We start from the raw sequence: 17,930 nt of genomic DNA, 5'->3' as shown, positions 1-17,930 counted from the left end.
GGCTCCGATTTAAGCCTCTTTTGAAAATCTTGCATATCATAAAAACGAAGTGAAGTATCCGTGAAATTTTGCAACGTGGACTTGATTCCATTCAGCCCATCAAAACCCGCAAACCTAGTTGCCATTCTTTCTGAAAATGAAATGAGTTGAAATTTCGAATCTAGAAGAAGAACAGGATATTGAATTCGCAATTACAGGCTATTTGAAAAAGATGTGCAATTTAACAGAATAACAGCTCAAAGAAAAGCAGTAGTTTGAATAATTGTTATGTTTCCATCTATATAGGAACTTAAATCCACCTATTGATCTTTAGGATTTGGGCCATGTGAATGAATTAAAGGATGAATCCGTTGAAACAGTAAATGCCGGAGCTTTAACAGATATTTCGGAGTTTTTTCACTATTTCCATTGGCCCAATAGTAACTTTCCATTCTTTCATACTTACTTTTCCATTTCCCTTTAAGTTTCAGAAAATTATGAACAGAGTACCTCGTAAGGAAATATCCGCCAAGTCGAATTCTACTCAATATATTTTTCCTACAATGGTTAGATTGTTTCTATTATCATATTAAGATCCTTTTTGTACAATTTGTGGGTCCAATCCACTTACAAAGTTGATTTTCTTTTAAATGCAGAAAATCATCCTCATGGGTTGAAAACCTGCCTAGGAGAAGACAATTTTCAATTCTCCGCCTAGTCTTTCTTTTAAGCTTTACCCTTTGAGTGAATATTTCCTTTTGTTTCGGAGAAGTTTAAAAGGACTACGAAAGTCGAAAGGGACCCACTTCCTCACTTCTTTTCCTTTACAATTGCCTTTGGCGGAAAACGAACTTCATGGGTTGAAAACCCACCAAGGAGAAGTCAATTTTGAGTTTTTCGTTTAAGATTATTCTGAGCATTGTGATGAATCCTAAGTGCTTCCCAAGGTAGTATATGAAAGTGAAAATAGGAATTTTTCATAAGATCTTTGTAATGTCCCCATTTTAGCAGTTTGGTCCCAAGGGCTAACGAAGGGTTTAATGGGATCCTGGAGTGTTTTGGCCTAGTCATTTCCAGTTTGGTCCAAAACGAAGTTGCAAACTCCGCAGTTAAGCGCGTTCAGGCTGGAGTAGTACTGGGATGGGTGACCTCCCGGGAAGTCCCGGTGCTTCACCCCTGTGAGCATCACCTAGATCCAATGAGTGCTAAGTGTTCCATTTATTCTCATGAGAGATGGATTCATGTTGAATCACTACTCATGAAACATGGGTCATCGAGTTTGACTCAAAAATCACACAGTTAAATCTTGATATTCACATCACAATTTGACTAGCTGTGGAAATCATCTCCTACTTATCAATTGATGAGCTTAAGGGGCTCTCTAATGAATGGTTCATAAGGCACAACACTTGGTGAAGGTTTTGCAAATGGGGTTGCAAGCTTTGGGTTTAACTGTGAAGGAAACTCCGCAGTTAAGCGCGTTCAGGCTGGAGTAGTACTGGGATGGGTGACCTCCCGGGAAGTCCCGGTGCTTCACCCCTGTGAGCATCACCTAGATCCAATGAGTGCTAAGTGTTCCATTTATTCTCATGAGAGATGGATTCATGTTGAATCACTACTCATGAAACATGGGTCATCGAGTTTGACTCAAAAATCACACAGTTAAATCTTGATATTCACATCACAATTTGACTAGCTGTGGAAATCATCTCCTACTTATAATGTAATGTCTTTGGCATATGCAAATAAAATAAGAGTTCTGCTATTCATATCTATTGTCTGTGCGTTGATTTCTTTACCCATTATGGTAAAACATTTGGCGCCATTGCCCGATGGACTTGGTACGATGACAGGAAAATGAAGATTAAATGTCGAATCAGTTGAACAAGAATAAGAATAATTTGAAGGAAAAGGATGAATTATGCGAAGCGCAGGAAACTTTAATTTTGGCACAACAGGCTGAACGCAGTCAAAGATTTCAGCAAGTTATCGATGGCCACAGAACCACTAAAAAATTGTTGGAAGAGACCTGACAGCGGCTCAATTTGGTGGAAGAAGTAAGGGAGGAGTTTCTAAACCTGTGTACGCCAAGGGAAGAGAATCCAGACGGAAGGGGATCGACTCGCACGGCTCGAAGTGCCGAGGGAGCAAGAGCGTGGAGTGAACTCTTCGTCCGACATATACTTCTAGAACAGATGGCTTCAATTGACAAAAACCCTTCTTCACAAAACAACGCAGGTTTTGGAAACAGCGCGAGTGTCAAAAACAGCATGGGTGTTGAAAACAGTTCAAGTGTCAAAAACAACGCGGGTGTCGAAAATAGCGCAGGTGTTGAAAACAGTGCGGGTGTGCGAAACAAAGCGAGTGTGCAAAACAGCGCAGGTGTGATACAAAACAACACGGGTATTCAGAACAGCGCAAGAGTGCAAGATAGCATAGATACACAACAAAACCCACAACATCTAGTAATGATGGCAAGACCAAAAGAGAAACTGCCGAAGTTCGATGGCGACGGTACCACCGATCCCATTCGACATTGCAAAACATGTGAAACGATCTAGAGGGCAAATGGGATAACTGATGAAGACGACTGAATGAGACAATTTTCGGCCACCCTACGGGGAGTGGCAATTGACTGCTTTACTAGTACAGATCCGCTGAAGCTGGACAGTTGGAATAACATTAAAAAGGAGTTTCTGGCCAAATTTCAACTGTTGCGTGACGATAATGAAATTGTAGCAGAGATCTTCAATACTAAGCAAGGGAAGAACGAAACTGTCTGCATCTATGCCAAGAAATTAAAAGATTTGATAAACAAAATGGAAAATAAGTTGACGGATGGACTTCAGAAAAGGTGGTTCGTAGAAGGTCTACGCCCAAACTTGCAGAAGAAAATGAAAATTGTACTGCCGTCATCATACACGAAAGCTTATAACAGAGCATTGAACCTCGAAAGTGAGCAGAAGACAAAGAAGAAGAAGACTAGCTCATCTGATTCGGATGATGATGAGCCTTCCAGAGAAGATAACAGCAACGATGAAGGCAGCAACCAGAAGGTTCGCGCCCTACAGAAGGACATGATCTGCATGATGGAGTTTAAAAATATGCAGGAGACAAAGAGCAGTGAGTTGTGGTGCACAGAGAGTAAAACCGACGGTCATACTAAAGGATCCTGTCCAAAGAACCAATTCTGCGACATTTGTCAAATCAGGGGCCATTCGACAAAGGAATGCCCCTTTAACATGAAAACCAGAGGATCTCCGCAGGTGCTTCTTACTCCACGTCAGGAGGGAATGGAAATGCAAACATTGATGGTGCCACTTCGGGTGGGTACAGGAATAATAGCAGAGGGCAAAACAACAACAATAGCGACAACGACAATAATGGCGAAAGGAGTCGAATTCAGTATGATGCGAATGGTCAGCCAATAGTTCAATGTCGTGCATGCAATCTGTGGAGTCACTTTGTCCGAGAGTGCACAACGGTGAACACACCAAAGTTGCTATGCCGATGGTGTAGAACTGACGATCATGACGATGCTAAGTGCCCGAAGTCCGAAGTAAACTGGCAATCACTCAGAAACAAGCAAAGCTCTACCCTAGTCCGACGGAGGAAAAGAAGAGACTAGAGGAAGCCCGCACAGAGATCCAAAGAGCAACGCAAGTAGAAACGACACACCTGAAGGACACGCTGGGTACCTCCGTACAGAACTGCGCAAAACGGAACATTGTACGACAAATATTGCAAGCCGAGCTACCCGTCAGGATAAATGATCTATTGCTCACTATGCCTCAGCTCCAATCGGCACTCACAAACATCGTTTCCGCTACTAAACTACCAAGAGAACACAGAAGGGAGCAGGAAAGCGGAGCAAGTACAGCGAACAAAAAGGAGAAGGAAAGTGGCACAAGTGCAGAAGATCCGATGCTGTTAGCCCTCTCATCCGGATGCCATCTGGCAGTCGTCGAAATGGGAATTCTCGGGACTGTATTGATGGAAACGATTGTGGACGGAGGGTCCAGTGTCAATGTGTTGCTTGAAGACACCTGGAAAAGGTTGGGACAGCCGACATTATGGTCGCCTACATTCCAACTACTAACGGCCGATCAACATGGAATCAAGCCATTGGGTGTCCTAACAGCACAACTAGTGACGATTGGAACACAGCAATTCTTGTTGGATTTCATCGTGATCCCACTGAAGCGGAGAGGATATGATGCCATTTCTGGCCGGAGGTGGCTAATACAAGCTAAGGCGAAGCACGATTGGAAGAAAAATACTTTATCACTTGAAAGCAAAGGGCAGAAGTACGTCATTGATCTACACACTCAAATGGTCGGGGAAGAAGCTCTATCGTCAGATTCCGAAGAAGAAGAGGATGAAAGGAGGCAGAATATGGAATCGGATCAAGAGGGAGTCCTGAAGTTGGAAGGAGGATTGACAGACGACGATCTGGATTCAGTGAATGGTCTTTACCACTGGCAGATAGAGGACTACGAACTCTTTCCGAGCTGTAATATGTTAAGGGTCGATGAAGATAAGAAAGAAGAAGGAAATGAATGTCTGAAGCAACACAAAGAAGCCGAAGAAGGAAAGGCGGTTACAAATGAAGCTGAAGGGAAGAAGATACAGTATGAACCCAAAAGGAGGAAAGATTCCACCATACGACCGCGGAGAAAGGAAATGTTACATCAAACCACAGATATAGCAGAAAGGTGTTGGCAGCAAGGAAGACACATCATACGGTCTGCACATGATACAAAGAGGAAGGGTTCAAAGAGGAGTTTAATAAAAGTTGCAGCAATACGGAGTGGACGTGTTATTGACAGCCAGAAGGGGTAGCTGACAGAGTCCACGGTATCGAGCTTCAAAAACAAACCGGGCGATATGGAAAACCGGATGGAGAGATCGTGTACCTTAAATAAACTTGATGACCAACAGTTGCAAGAGTGCGCTACGGAGGTGACACAGAACAGGCGTAGAGCATGGCACGATAAGCACTTGAAACTGAACAGGTTTCAGTCGAGGAAATGGGTGTTAAAGTACGATGGCCAGAATGAGATCAAGCCAAGCAAATTCAAAGTTAAGTGGGTCGGACCATATCAAATTCGAGAAGTGGGTGATAACGGAGCAGTAAAACAATGGATGCTAGACGGAAAGGAAGTTGTCGACACAGTGAATAGGTCGAAGTTGAATGTTTGCCATGAAAGAAGTAATGCACCTCCGTGGACGAACAACTGAGAGAAGACTGTAAGTATTGTACATATGTAAATATTGTACATAGTTGTTCGAAAAAGCGTACGGATTTTTGAGACAAAGCATGGCATATGGATTTTAAAGTTTTCATTATATACTTTGAACATTAATTGGATACTAATGCCATACAGATTCCATTTACTGTACGGATTTGTATGGTTCTGAGGTCGTCGTACAAATTTTGCATAATATGGGGTATGGTTTTTGCATAATGTAGCAAATTGATTCTATAGGTTTTGGCATACGGCTTCTACCTGTTATTGCATTCAGACTTTGGAGGACGTTACAGGATATTGCATAAGGAGTCGATACGGTGGCAGGATGTATGGTGCAGTTATACATTGGTAGCACAGAAGGGTGACAGGAGGTTTTCTTGAAAAGAAAAAAAGAAAAAAAAATGTCAACAAATCAAGAATGCTCAGAATGAGTATCAAATGATGCCACAGGGAAGGGGAAGCACCAGTGGTTGCCAGAAAGAGTGTGGGATTAGGAGAAATTGCAGAAATAGTGTGTTCCGTACATTTTTGTGCGGGATTCGGAGTGCCCCAGGACCTTGCGAGGGCACTGCCCTTCGACACCGCCAGGGGCGTTGCCCACTGGACCCCCAATCGTTGCGGATATCAATCGTGAGAAGTGTGACCAGTTGATGAGACCCGAAGCTGCTGCAAGCATAGTGTGCTAGAGGTGAAAAGATCTACGGAACAAGCATTTCGAGAGGGGTGTTACACTTGGAGTAGGTGTTGGTCGTGAAGATGTCTTAGTGGATGCAGGGAGAGCTCGGGAGGAGTTGATCATCCAGTTGAAGGCAGTACAGCGACACTTGGCTCAGAGTAGGCAAGAGTTGGAAGCAGAGAAAGCAACACGGGTGGCTATCAAGGTCAGCTTGATTAAGGGACAGTCTTGTCTTAGCAGAGGCTATAGATGCATATGGGTTGGAGACCAGTTTGCTGCAAGCACAGAACGAATGTGAAAGTGATGTGACAGAAGCAGATTTATCTTGTTGTAGTTAGTCAGTTAATGTATTTTGTTTTGTAATTGTCATCCGAAGACGACTTTTTCTTTTGGGGGGGATGATGTCGTAGGTAAATATTATGTAGCCGACGGACCCCTTCGGGAAGGTTCTTGTATGTAGCTGACGGGTCCCTTCGGGAAGGTTCTTGTATGTAACTGACGGGTCCCTTCGGGAAGGTTCCAGTTATGTAGCCGACGAACCCCTTCGGGAAGGTTCTTTGGAAAGTATTTATACACCCTTCGGGATTATTGTAAATCATCATTCAAGCATAATGTAATGTCTTTGGCATATGCAAATAAAATAAGAAGTTCTGCTATTCATATCTATTGTCTGTGCGTTGATTTCTTTACCCAGTACGGTAAACATGGACTATAGAGACAAAGAAAGAAATATCAATGATGAAGCATGAAATGGTATGAAAGATATATGATAAATAAATTAAAAACTTGTGGAAAATGTAGAAAGACATCCAAAATTCTAATGGGGAATAATCGAAAAAAAATATGTATGCCTCTAGAAGGGGACATTACAAAGGTCTTAATTTGGTCTTCTCCATGAGGGGTGATGCACCTCAACCTTGCTACCCCTGAGACACCCAGCATACTCAAGGCCCAAACAAAATTGTCATGTACCCACATATCAGTTTCTCAAACTTGTACTCGAACCAGTTTCTCATAACCCTACCGAAACAGAGAACTTGTTTAACAAAACAATATAACCTAAACATATAATATTTGTGTTCAGAAATCAGAATTCATTGTCGCTACTCAATATGCATTCAGAATTCAGAATTCATTGTCAAAACACCATTAATAAATAATAACTAATGAGTAATTTGACAGAAAGCTTCTTTGGAAGGTAATGGAGCCACTCTTGAGAATCAAATTATCATCACTCATTCCTCACATTGAGGACAACTTCATGACTTATTTCTTGATACCAAGGTTTCACTCTTTATGATATAACCAAATTCTGCACAAAATAGAACAAGGACAGACAGTGTTGACAATCAGATCACCTAAATTGGTTTTGAAGGCTTAACTTCTAGAAATCCCAAAGGACCCCAACAACTAAGCACAAATTTGGATACCCTTTTGGGCAACCAACAAATTTCAAACTTTCACGATCCAGCTTCCAAATTTAACTAATAAACCACCTATTAGAATTTAGGACAATGGCCTATTAGCACAATGGGCCTAATAGCCCTAATTAGGTACCAATTCAATGGTAACTACTAACAGTTAAGCTTGAGGATTTAATTCCAAATTGAACCTAGGTCTGTCCTACTAAACAACGCAATTTCACCAATCTCCAACCACCCTACCACCCGTTTGCATCTACCATCAACACTAAACCAGTAATCTCATTCAGTCGGTCACATAGAGATGCCCGGCTAGGACTTCAAAATTCTTCCAGATTCCTGCAAATTTGAATATGAAACAAACTTTATTTGAGAGGCCATATCTACTTTCTTGAAGTCCCCAAAAGGCTGATGAAACCTACTGGAGAATCTTCTAGTAGGGCATATTTTGCAACACCCTTAGTAGACTGGGGATTAAGAACTAATCTTGGAAAACTGACTACGCACTACACTAAAACTTTGTCAAATTCAACAAGTTTGATTAAAATAAAAAGTTAACATCATACACTACAAGAAAGCACAAAAATTAATAACTTATTAACACTTCAAAATCCAACAGAAAATAGTAAAAACCGGTTGCACGAAAACTCTTTAAAGACTTGTATTACTTCAATTTTGTTACACTCTCCTGCTTGCTCTTCTCCCCCTTCTGACTGAACTAAAATTTACACTATAAAGAGATTGGGTAGTTCATATTCCTTCTGCTGGAGACTCTGCATCTTCCATATCTGATAGGTGAAGGATTCTTAACTGTTTGCATTGTTGTCCAAATGCAATTTTGACAACATTGCAACTTTTGTCTTTGTGCTAATTCCTTTTGTCTTCTTGTGCATCTTTTGTCTAACTACCTTTTACTCGTCTAAAAATCTAATTAAGCATCCTAAAGACACCTAAACTGTGATACCTGAAAATCTAAATCTCCAAGCTGGCGTCAAATTGCCACACTGATAAACACACTAGACTAACTGACAAGCACTTCAAAAATTCGGATTCAGAGACCCACAAAGCAAAAATTTAGACTTTATCTTACACCTTTTATACTCGATGGCATTCCATGAGTACTCCTAACCAGATTCCACATTTTCCTGAAGCAGATCGCCATTTTGCATGTGTTGATAGAAGACTTGCGAAACAGCGAACTATCACAATTTGCAAAATGGTGAAGACTTCCTGTTTGTTACGCTATTTTGTAAGTGTGCAGAAAGCGAACTTGCAAAACAGCGAAAACTACCAGATGTTCTGCTATTGCGTAAGTGTGTGGACAGGGGACTTGCCAAACAGCAAAAGTTGCTGATTAAGGTTTCACTGGCTTAGAGTTGTCTGTTGGGGTTGCCCCTGCATCATAATCCCACCAAACTATTTTCGTGTCATCATTCAACAACTTTGTGCAGTAATATGCCTTGTCTTTGGGATAAACAATGGTTACAGCTATATTCTCTTATTCCGCAGCTGAACACTTTCATTCCACGGCTTTCTACTATGCCTTAAGCTATATGCTTTCAGTCTACAGCTGTTTGCAGTCATACTTTTGTTCATTCTACATTTACAGCTGTATGATGATGCATATTAGCCCATTCTTAAAAAGTATTATATCTGTAATACTCTTATTCTACAGCTGTATGTTTTCCCTCTATGGATAGTAGTCACACTAGTTCAATTTACTGCTAACCTGTAGATGCATCTGGATCCACACTAATGGTTACATAAAATGGTTGACAGTTACAAAAAGTTGGCTGATAAAGAACATTATAACTCTACTGCAGAACTAACCAGTAAGTGGAGAATTGCTCCCTTTCTCTCTAAATACTTTCTAAAGTAATATTTATGGCTCCATTATGCTTGTGAGTGGAAAAAAAATTCTGGCACTTACAATCATATTATAAATTAACGTTTGAGGTATCAATGATCCTCTAGGTAAATTATTTTAGCAAATATACACACCTAATTTTAACAGAGAAATTATATCCCTTAACTGGAACCGGAGCATTGGTCAATATATTGGCGGGAGCAGAAACCATCATGGAAGCCAGTTTGACCACAGTTACAGTTGTGTATGCAGTTAATCTTGAGCTTTTAAAAGAAACTGCCATGAACAAGACATAGTACACACATATAACTGCATTAGAGTTCTGAAATGAATTACTAATTTACAGATAAATAATATCATTTTAAGAGTGTATGCAGTTAATCTTAAACTTTAAAAAAAACTGCCATGGATGGGACATAATACACAGATGTAACTGCATTAGAGTTCTCAAAAAAAATACTAATTTAAAAATAAATCATAACATTTTAAGAAAAAGAGTTCTACAAAACAAACCTTGCGTAGTACCCTCTCCAACAGCATGTGCTTCTCCTGATGGGTTATCTATGAGAACAACACCTTCATTTGTACTAGACCAGTGTCCCCGTTCTCTTTCACCTAAACCTAGAAAATCAATAGAAACAGATAGTACCTCTGGAAATCCACTATAATATCTACTGTTCAGAAAAGCATCATTGTAATTATACAGCATTCTCAGTGAGTATAGTCTTTCATATGCAATAAAGCTTAACATATTTGTTCACATTTATGCCTCTACCATTCTCCATTTACTTTTCAACACCAACAACATGGATGTGTCATCGTGTGTATAAAATAAGTCAACAGATCAATAAAAGTGTAAAAGATGAGCCAAATATATATAGCAAGTATAAAACATGTAGGAAATAGAAAACAATAAATTGCCTTTCATGAAAAAGATAAAAGGTAGATGAGTAAGTCATCATTTTTAAAAAGTCCATTTTGATATCAAGACCCATGGTTACAAAGACCAAAAAAGATTATTCTACCATATAGGTAGTGCTCTTTTCCTATTATGTAAAATTGACACCAACTTTGTTCTTCATCAAAGGCATTGCACGAAAAATAAAGAAACTTACCATTTCCTTTGATACTGAAATTAAGTTGAGCCCCTAAATGAAGAACCGGATTTCCTGGGCTTATATATGCACCTACTCGAATCTGAAGCCCACAAATTTCATGTCAAATTATTACCAAGATGAAAAGATAAGCAATCTGTTGTTTTACTAGTAAGAACACTAGACAGTAAGATGCTAAGTGAATTTAGGTTCTCATTTATCACAAGATCAATGGCTGATATACCCACCAAAATAAATTCAGCATTTTGTGGGCTTTTCTGGAATGTTATACGAACAAGAGCTCGTCCTTCCCGCAATGCCTATGTAGTGCACACAATAATGGACCAATAAGTTGGGCACTGAAAGAATTAGAAAAAGAATAGCAAAGGAGACTCATAAAAGTAACAAACAAAGAACTCCCCAAACATTAAAACATTTACACAAGTTACTACAAGGGTCAGAAATTGCAAACTTTGCACTCAAACTTACATGTTCTCACCCATTTTGGTGTCCATACCTCCCGTCATTTTTTAAGACCATTTCACCTATTTCTGGCATTTTCCTGTATCACAGGAGGATAACACAAGCAATACCAACCTAAAAACATACCATTTATCAACCTTGAAAATGCAAACTTTAACTCCTCAAGGAGACCCTTGTGTAGTGGTTGCTAGTGTCCTTATTCAAAATAAAATCAAAAACTAAATTTACCAACCCATTCATGCTCCTATCCTCGGTATGCTTTCAATGATAACATACCTTAGAGCATAGATAAAGCTTAAACATAAATTTTATGAGCCACTAGAGGAAGAGTCACATTAGAAAACTTAACATGCAATTCTATCTACACTCACAAGCAACTAGGATGAATCTATTATGGAACAGGGAACCAAGCTAGAGAAGTTGGAAGTCTAAAGATTTGAAGCCCTTTGTGGTATCCAAGCTATGGAATCATAGAAATCTCATTTTTCTCTCCATTTCTCAATCCAATATCTCATTCTCTTTGACAGTAAGCCATAGGAAGCCATTTCTCTTCACCCTATCTACACCATACTCTGAAAACCCCAGGCATTTCATTTCCCATCCTTTCCACTCTTTTGTTAGCTTCTTCAGGGTTGAGTCTCCATCATGGTTTAAAAATTTGGTTTCGGCAATAACTCAACTGGACTAAAAAATTTGAAAATCTCGAAATTGGCAAAAACTTGGTGAAAAATTCGGCAATAAATCGGGACTTTTATCGAACATTTAAAATTACACAAGTTCTTAAAATATTCTTAAAAACACATACATACACACCAAATTTGTAGAAGATATAATGATATAACAGTATAACGAGACTCAAACTCGGCAAGGGTAACTTGACTCGTGACCCGGCTCTGACTCCTGACCCGGCTCGGTGGTGACTAGGCAAAGTGAAAAAACCTCAAAATTTTGAGATTTTTTAGGATTTAAAGAACATTCCATGCACCCATTATTGAATAAAGCATAAAGACACAATAACATCATTAAATAGAAGATAATTTGATCATAATGCACATACTTAAAGTTAAAACTTAAAAGTCAAACATCGATTACATAAGTACAATACTACAAAGGTAATTTGCTTAAAGTAAATACTATATTACTAGTTATTAAAGTTTAAAGTTTAACTTTAAAGTTTAGACATACTTTAAAGTTAAACAGTAGCTGAAGCCTGAAGGAAACATTATAAAAGTAAAAGTGTAAAACATAGAATCATATATAAAATGATAAATCCATGCAAACCATCAAAATGTATATGTATTATGTATTATGAAATCCAACACATCAAGATTCAATAGTCATCATCAAATTCAAATGTTCCAAATGCTGATCATATGCTAAGTTAAACTGTTAAACAAAAAGTTAAAACAAGACTAAGTCTACAACTATGGCTCCTAGTCGGAGTCCTCATCATCATCCTCATCGTCATCGTCATCCTCATCCCAAACCTCATCCTCAACCTCAGGCTCAGTATAATCTATAAAATGCCTCCTAGTAAGGCGTCTAAGGTAGGTCCTGGATGTCTCAGTAGCCATAGCATCAACCTGTGAGGTGCCTTTTGGATCAACTGTACTCTCTGCCTCTGGCTCTGCCAATGTCTGTGAGTTACCACTAGGAACAACTGGGGCTCTCTGGTCCTCTGCTGCCATAGCCACAGCCTCAGCCTGGCCCTCTCTATCTGCCTGGTCAAGCCACTGTAGGTCCTCATCATCAAAGACAAGATCAGTAGCCTCAATGATCCAATCAGACTCTGGATCAACCTCCTCTAGAGTAATCAGACAGCTGTCACTATCCAAAATCTCCCTGATCCTAATGCGCAGGTTGTAGTGCACAAAGACTAGCCTATTCATTTTCTGCACAAACAACCAGTTACGCCTCTTCGAGTGGATGTGCTCGAACATGCTCCACTTGCGCTCACATTCAAAAGCGCTACTTGGCTGGCTCAAAATGTGGATGGCGATTTGCTGAAGGTTTTTGGTTGAAGGCCCAAACATTTCCCACCATCTATCTAAATTTTGAAAAAAGGAAAACAAAAAAATATTAGTCTCATTTCAAAATTTGAACTTTAAGTTTAAAGCTAGAAATTTAGAAACTAGATTGTATAAGGCTTAAGCTGCAAATTTTACTTGGCTGCAATTTTATACGACCTTTGCAAATTTGACTTGAAAAAATGGGCCCTAATGCATTATTATAGGCATCCATCTCAAGCAATATATCTATGGGATTAGGGGACATCTTCGATATTACTATGTATAGCCCACTAAGAACCTCCTCATCTGCCTTGAAATCATCACAGAAACGGTATGCCGGATTGAGGTAATAGGCTGCTGCGTGGATGGGCTTATGAAGCTGATTTTGCCATCTCCTCTCAATTATGTTCCAAATAGGGCCATAGTTTTCCTCAACTCCTACATATTTGGCCTTAATAGCCTCCTTGACCCTATCCATGCCCTCATAAATATAGCCCATAGAGGGCTTCTTGCCATCAGCAACTCGTAAGAGGGCTACAAGGGGCTCGGTGATCTACAAAACAATTAAACGAAAAAACCATTTAATGAATGATGAAACTTTGCAAAGTTGCACAATGAAAATAAAACAAAAATATGTATGAGATAAATTAATTTATAAAATTTTAAGACTTAAGCTTTTAAAATTTAAAATTTAAATTTTAAATTACCTCCACAATCTTCGAACATGGCTCCCAAAATCCATCATCATCATAAATGTATTTTGTTGCATCTATCCCTGCAGGGCTACTGGCAAAGGAGGAGGAACTCCATTCTGGACCAACAAACATGCACCTCAACTCTAACCTTGAAGTCAGCAAGGATTGTAGTGTGATAAAGTTAAGAGGCAAATCTTGTGATACCAGGACGAGCCAACTCTTTTCCCTTCATGTATTTCCTCATAGTGCTGAGGACCAAGGCATGATTATAGATGAACTTACAAAGATTTTTGGCCTTGGTAACACATGATTTCACCCATACAAGCTTGCCAATATCCTCTAACATGAGGTCGATGCAATGGGCTGCACATGGAGTCCAAAAGATTTTTGGGTGTCTCTCAATCAATAGTTTTCTTGCAACAATTTTAAATTAGTTAGTAAACAATGAAAATTTTTTATGTATTAAAAAACTTTTAATTTTCAAAATTTAATGAAAAACTAAAACAATTTTTTTAGAAGTAGAACTTAATAAGTTAGAAGTTAAAATTTTACCTGCAGCAACATAATTAGCTGCATTATCAGTCACCACTTGGACAACATTATCTTCCCCCACCTCCTTTATGACCTCCTCAATAGTCTCATATAAGAATTGTGCATTTTTCAAACGTGAGGAAGCATCTATGGACCTCAAAAACATGGTGGATCCTAAAAGTGAAAATTAAACAAAATAATTATCATTCAAGAATCAATACTCAATAAAACAAATTTTTTGTTATTCAATAATAGTATATATTAAATTTTAGACTTCAAGAAGTAGAGCATGATGAATTACCTCTGCTAAAACCAAGAGAATTTAGGAGGGTTTTGGACCTCCTATCTGTCCATCCATCTGTCATGATCGTACACCCCTTTTGGCTCCAAATCTTTTTGTGGTCCTCCAACTCAAGTTTCATCTCCTCAACCATATTTAGCAAGAGGGGGCCACTCAACTCATCTTCAGTGGGGGCTTTGAACCCCGCACCACAGATGGAAACTGCATCAATCATCCCCTGCCAATAAGGAGTCCTGTTACATTTATAAAAATATTTTAATTAGCATATTTCAAATTTTCAACATCAAGTTAAAAGTATAAAATTGAATAAAAAATTTTAAACTTAAAACGTAAAACAATCAAATATAAATGAAGTTGAAAACTTGAAGTACCTGGCTGCTATAAATGGAATGTCACAAAAAAACCAAAAATTGCAAATTGCTCTTACTCCAGCTTCATGTATCTCCCTATTCCAACCCATGCTCTCAAGTGAGGGTTGTGCACCAAGAGTGGTACGTGGTACAAAAAAATTGTCCAAGCTACTAAATTTTTTGACTCTAGGACGAAAGGTAAAGCCAGCACTACTAGACGGGGCAGCAGCAGTAACATCACTAGAAGTGCAAGGAATAGATGTAAAAGAAGCACGAGCAACAGAAGCACTAGGACGATAAGGAGGACAAGAAGAACCTTCTCCAACACAGCCTACTGACTCAGAAACATTTGCAGATGAGCGTGGAAGGGAACTAAAACCAATCTGAGCTAACTCTTCTAATTGTTTTCTTTTTAATTCTTTTCCTTGTTCATATTTTTCCAAGGCTACATAAAAAAAACGTTGAGCCTCAACAGTTGCAGCTCCAAAAGGCTCAATATCATGACCACGTATGCTAGCAATATGGTATTTTAATCTATTTATCCCCCCACTATTAATGGTTTTGCAAAATAGGCATTTTGTTTGAGTTCTCTTTCTACCCGAAAATTCTATGGTGAACTTCCAAACTCATCTTTTATGTTGCCTTTAGAGAGCTTGGGTTTTTTTACCTCCAGAAGCCATTATGACTTAATTAAGGAAAAATGTAAAGATTGCTGCAATAAGACATTTTAGACCAAATATTACCATTTCAGCATTGCATTTTATGAAGATCTAAAGTTAAAAAAAAAACTCATAAACAAACAAAAAAAAATTATGCAAAAAACCCATAAGAATAGACAAAAAAATCATCAAAATTTAAACAATCAAGTCTTACCTCTTTCAAATGCTTTGGGAAGTGTTGAGAAGAGCTCCTATAAACTCCTTGATGATCTAAATGCAAGCTCCAATGTCACAAATGCAAGCTTTTCTCCTCTTCCTGTCAGCTGGTTGCAAAACAAGAAAACTCTATTCCTCTTCTACCTCTCTCTCTCTTTCTTCTTTCAACTATAGACTGTTATGGGAGCCCTTTTAGGGTTATATGAGTGAGAAATGTAAAAAAAAAAAACGTTTAAAAAACTTGTAAAAATTTATATTTTAATTGCCGGATTTCAAGCCTGCCGCGGCCAGGTCAAGGTGGGTCAAGTCACGCGAGTCACTCCTCGTGACTCTCCGCTCGGGGGTCACGAGTGATTGTGACTCAGCGAGGTCAGCGCAGCTCGCTGACTCGCCGCCAGTCACGTTACCCTGATATAATAAGTAACAATTTTATACAATTATAAACCTATAAAAATTAACAAATTGAATCTAATAAATTTATATCTATTGATAATTGATAATTTATAATAGATATCTCATATTCATATTTTCATGAAATAAAAAGTAAATAAATTTTTAAATAATAAATATCAAATATATTATAAACTAAACTTTATTTATAATATTTTATAGTTATCAAATAACCAAGTTACTGGTAAATATTACTGGTAACCGTATATCCATAAAAAAATATTAAATTGATAATTATAAATACTATTTTACTAGTATTATACAATTTATAAATAGTATTATGCAATTAAATTAATAATTATAATTATACCAAAATAGTATTATACAGTAAGATTAATAATTAATAATTATAAATTATAAATTATAAATAATAAATAATAAATATTCACTTAAAAAACAATAACACAAAACATTGTATTACAACTAAATATAGAAAAAATATTCATAATTACTAATAACAAATAAATTTTGAGAAACATGAAAAGAATGAATTAAAAATAAATTGAGAAATCAAGAAATTTTGACTATACAAAAGATTCCTAGCAGTTGTTTTCGAGTCCAGGCTATCATTTCTAAGTGGCATCATGAGTCTAGGATGTCGTTTCTGAGTGGCATTTGGTTGTGGCATATGGCATTATTTTTCCTCTATGCAGTCTTTCCTCTCTGAGGTCTTTCCTTCCTGGGCGGCTAGCCTCACCCATGGCGGCTACTTTAACTTTACCTTAAAGCTATTTCATGTTGACTAGTCAACGATGTTTGGTAGCGAATTTTGGTTTTTTCAATGATATCAAGTAAAATAAAACACAACAATTTTTGGAAAATATCGGTGCCGAGATATGGCCCGTTTATTGTCTCCACAATGGAGTCACAAAATTTCGCGATTCCTACGATATTTCACACAGTTTTTAAACTATGGTCTCTATCAAAAGACATATCTACTATTTGAAGAGCACACGATTATACTAAGAGGGGGGGTGAATCAATATAATAATTAAAATTGCAATTTAAAACTTTATTCACCATAATAACTTCAAATGCTGAAATAAACAATCATGCACATGAACACAACGACACAATGATTTATGTGGAAACCCAATGTAAGAGAAAACCACAACAATAAATGCTTTTATATAAACTTTGTTCTTTTACAATGTATTGTAGGCTTCGAACTACTAGAGGCTACGACCTGTAAGTTTATGAGCATCAACTCACTGCGAGCTCCAACTCCCACAATTCGCAATCTCTAACCTACTAGAAGCACCAACCCCCATTGTTGACTTCATGAGCACACAAACTTGTTTTCCACCTTGCCAATGTTGCTTATCAAACTGATGATGGATCATTTATAAGTCTCTTCACCTTATCTACTATATTTCTTCCACTAATATGAAAAGACAACCTTCTTATAGTCTTTGCAATTCTGTAATACTTTTCACAATTTTCTTTTAGTCTGATTATAATATTCTTCACACTTATATCTGAATATGTCCTCATTTATATCCTCTTTATAAGAGCAGCAATCTTCCTTAACCTCTTTGCTATTACTTTAACATATATTTATGTATATATATTAGTTTTGATAAATCTAAACATATAAATCTGTATATTAACTATTTCTTTACCCTTCACTCTCTCATCTTTTAATGCTCTAATATTAGATGCCTTTATTCTTAAATCTCCTCTCCTCCTTCACTTATTACTCTTTCTTCTTCTTACTCATTGCATTCTTATTCTTCTTCAAAGCTTGCAGTTTATCCTTCCTTCCTTGATTGCACCTCTTTACCTGCTGACCGCACTGTGGTGGTGCGAGTGTTGTTGACTATATCATTTCCTCACATTCTTTCATTTCTTCTATCTGCAATTTCACCATTTCACGTCTCCCCTTGGCTGATCATGCTCTTCTGAGCATTTTTGTTTGCGTTTCAGCCCACTCATTGCACTCCTTCC

At 38.0% G+C, this 17,930-nt stretch overlaps 2 protein-coding genes across 2 annotated transcripts in view; both read right to left on the bottom strand.

The window, feature by feature from the left end:
• Nucleotides 1-17,930, bottom strand: part of EMB3012 (embryo defective 3012) — a 278,503-nt gene that overhangs the window by 54,656 nt on the left and 205,917 nt on the right. The window contains exons 28-31 of the mRNA XM_089822791.1: nt 10,538-10,609; nt 10,311-10,392; nt 9,709-9,816; nt 9,330-9,471 (exon numbers count right to left, since the gene is read on the bottom strand). Coding sequence (XP_089678917.1) covers nt 9,330-9,471; nt 9,709-9,816; nt 10,311-10,392; nt 10,538-10,609 — 404 coding nt within the window. The remainder of the gene's footprint in view (nt 1-9,329; nt 9,472-9,708; nt 9,817-10,310; nt 10,393-10,537; nt 10,610-17,930) is intronic.
• LOC149570126 (uncharacterized) lies at nt 13,871-14,530 on the bottom strand. The gene is made up of 2 exons (XM_089822792.1): nt 14,309-14,530; nt 13,871-14,181 (listed from the first exon to the last, which is right to left on the bottom strand). The coding sequence occupies exons 1-2, from the start codon at nt 14,520-14,522 to the stop codon at nt 13,964-13,966; spliced, it is 432 nt and encodes a 143-aa protein (XP_089678918.1). The 5' UTR covers nt 14,523-14,530; the 3' UTR covers nt 13,871-13,963.

Source organism: Cupressus sempervirens, chromosome 3 (assembly GCF_028749045.1).
Source record: "Cupressus sempervirens isolate cs-2001-9-10 chromosome 3, ASM2874904v1, whole genome shotgun sequence".
Classification (NCBI taxonomy): Eukaryota; Viridiplantae; Streptophyta; class Pinopsida; order Cupressales; family Cupressaceae; genus Cupressus; species Cupressus sempervirens.
The sequence above is the reverse complement of the archived record's forward strand: the minus strand, read 5'-3'. Positions and strand labels throughout refer to the sequence as shown.

Bases quoted from the DNA above. Each gene is read 5' to 3' on its own strand.
- LOC149570126 (XM_089822792.1), bottom strand. From the start codon at position 14,522: ATGATTGATGCAGTTTCCATCTGTGGTGCGGGGTTCAAAGCCCCCACT. The intron at 14,182-14,308 runs GTAATTCATCAT...TTTCACTTTTAG, and splicing joins TTCTCTTGGTTTTAGCAGAG to GATCCACCATGTTTTTGAGG.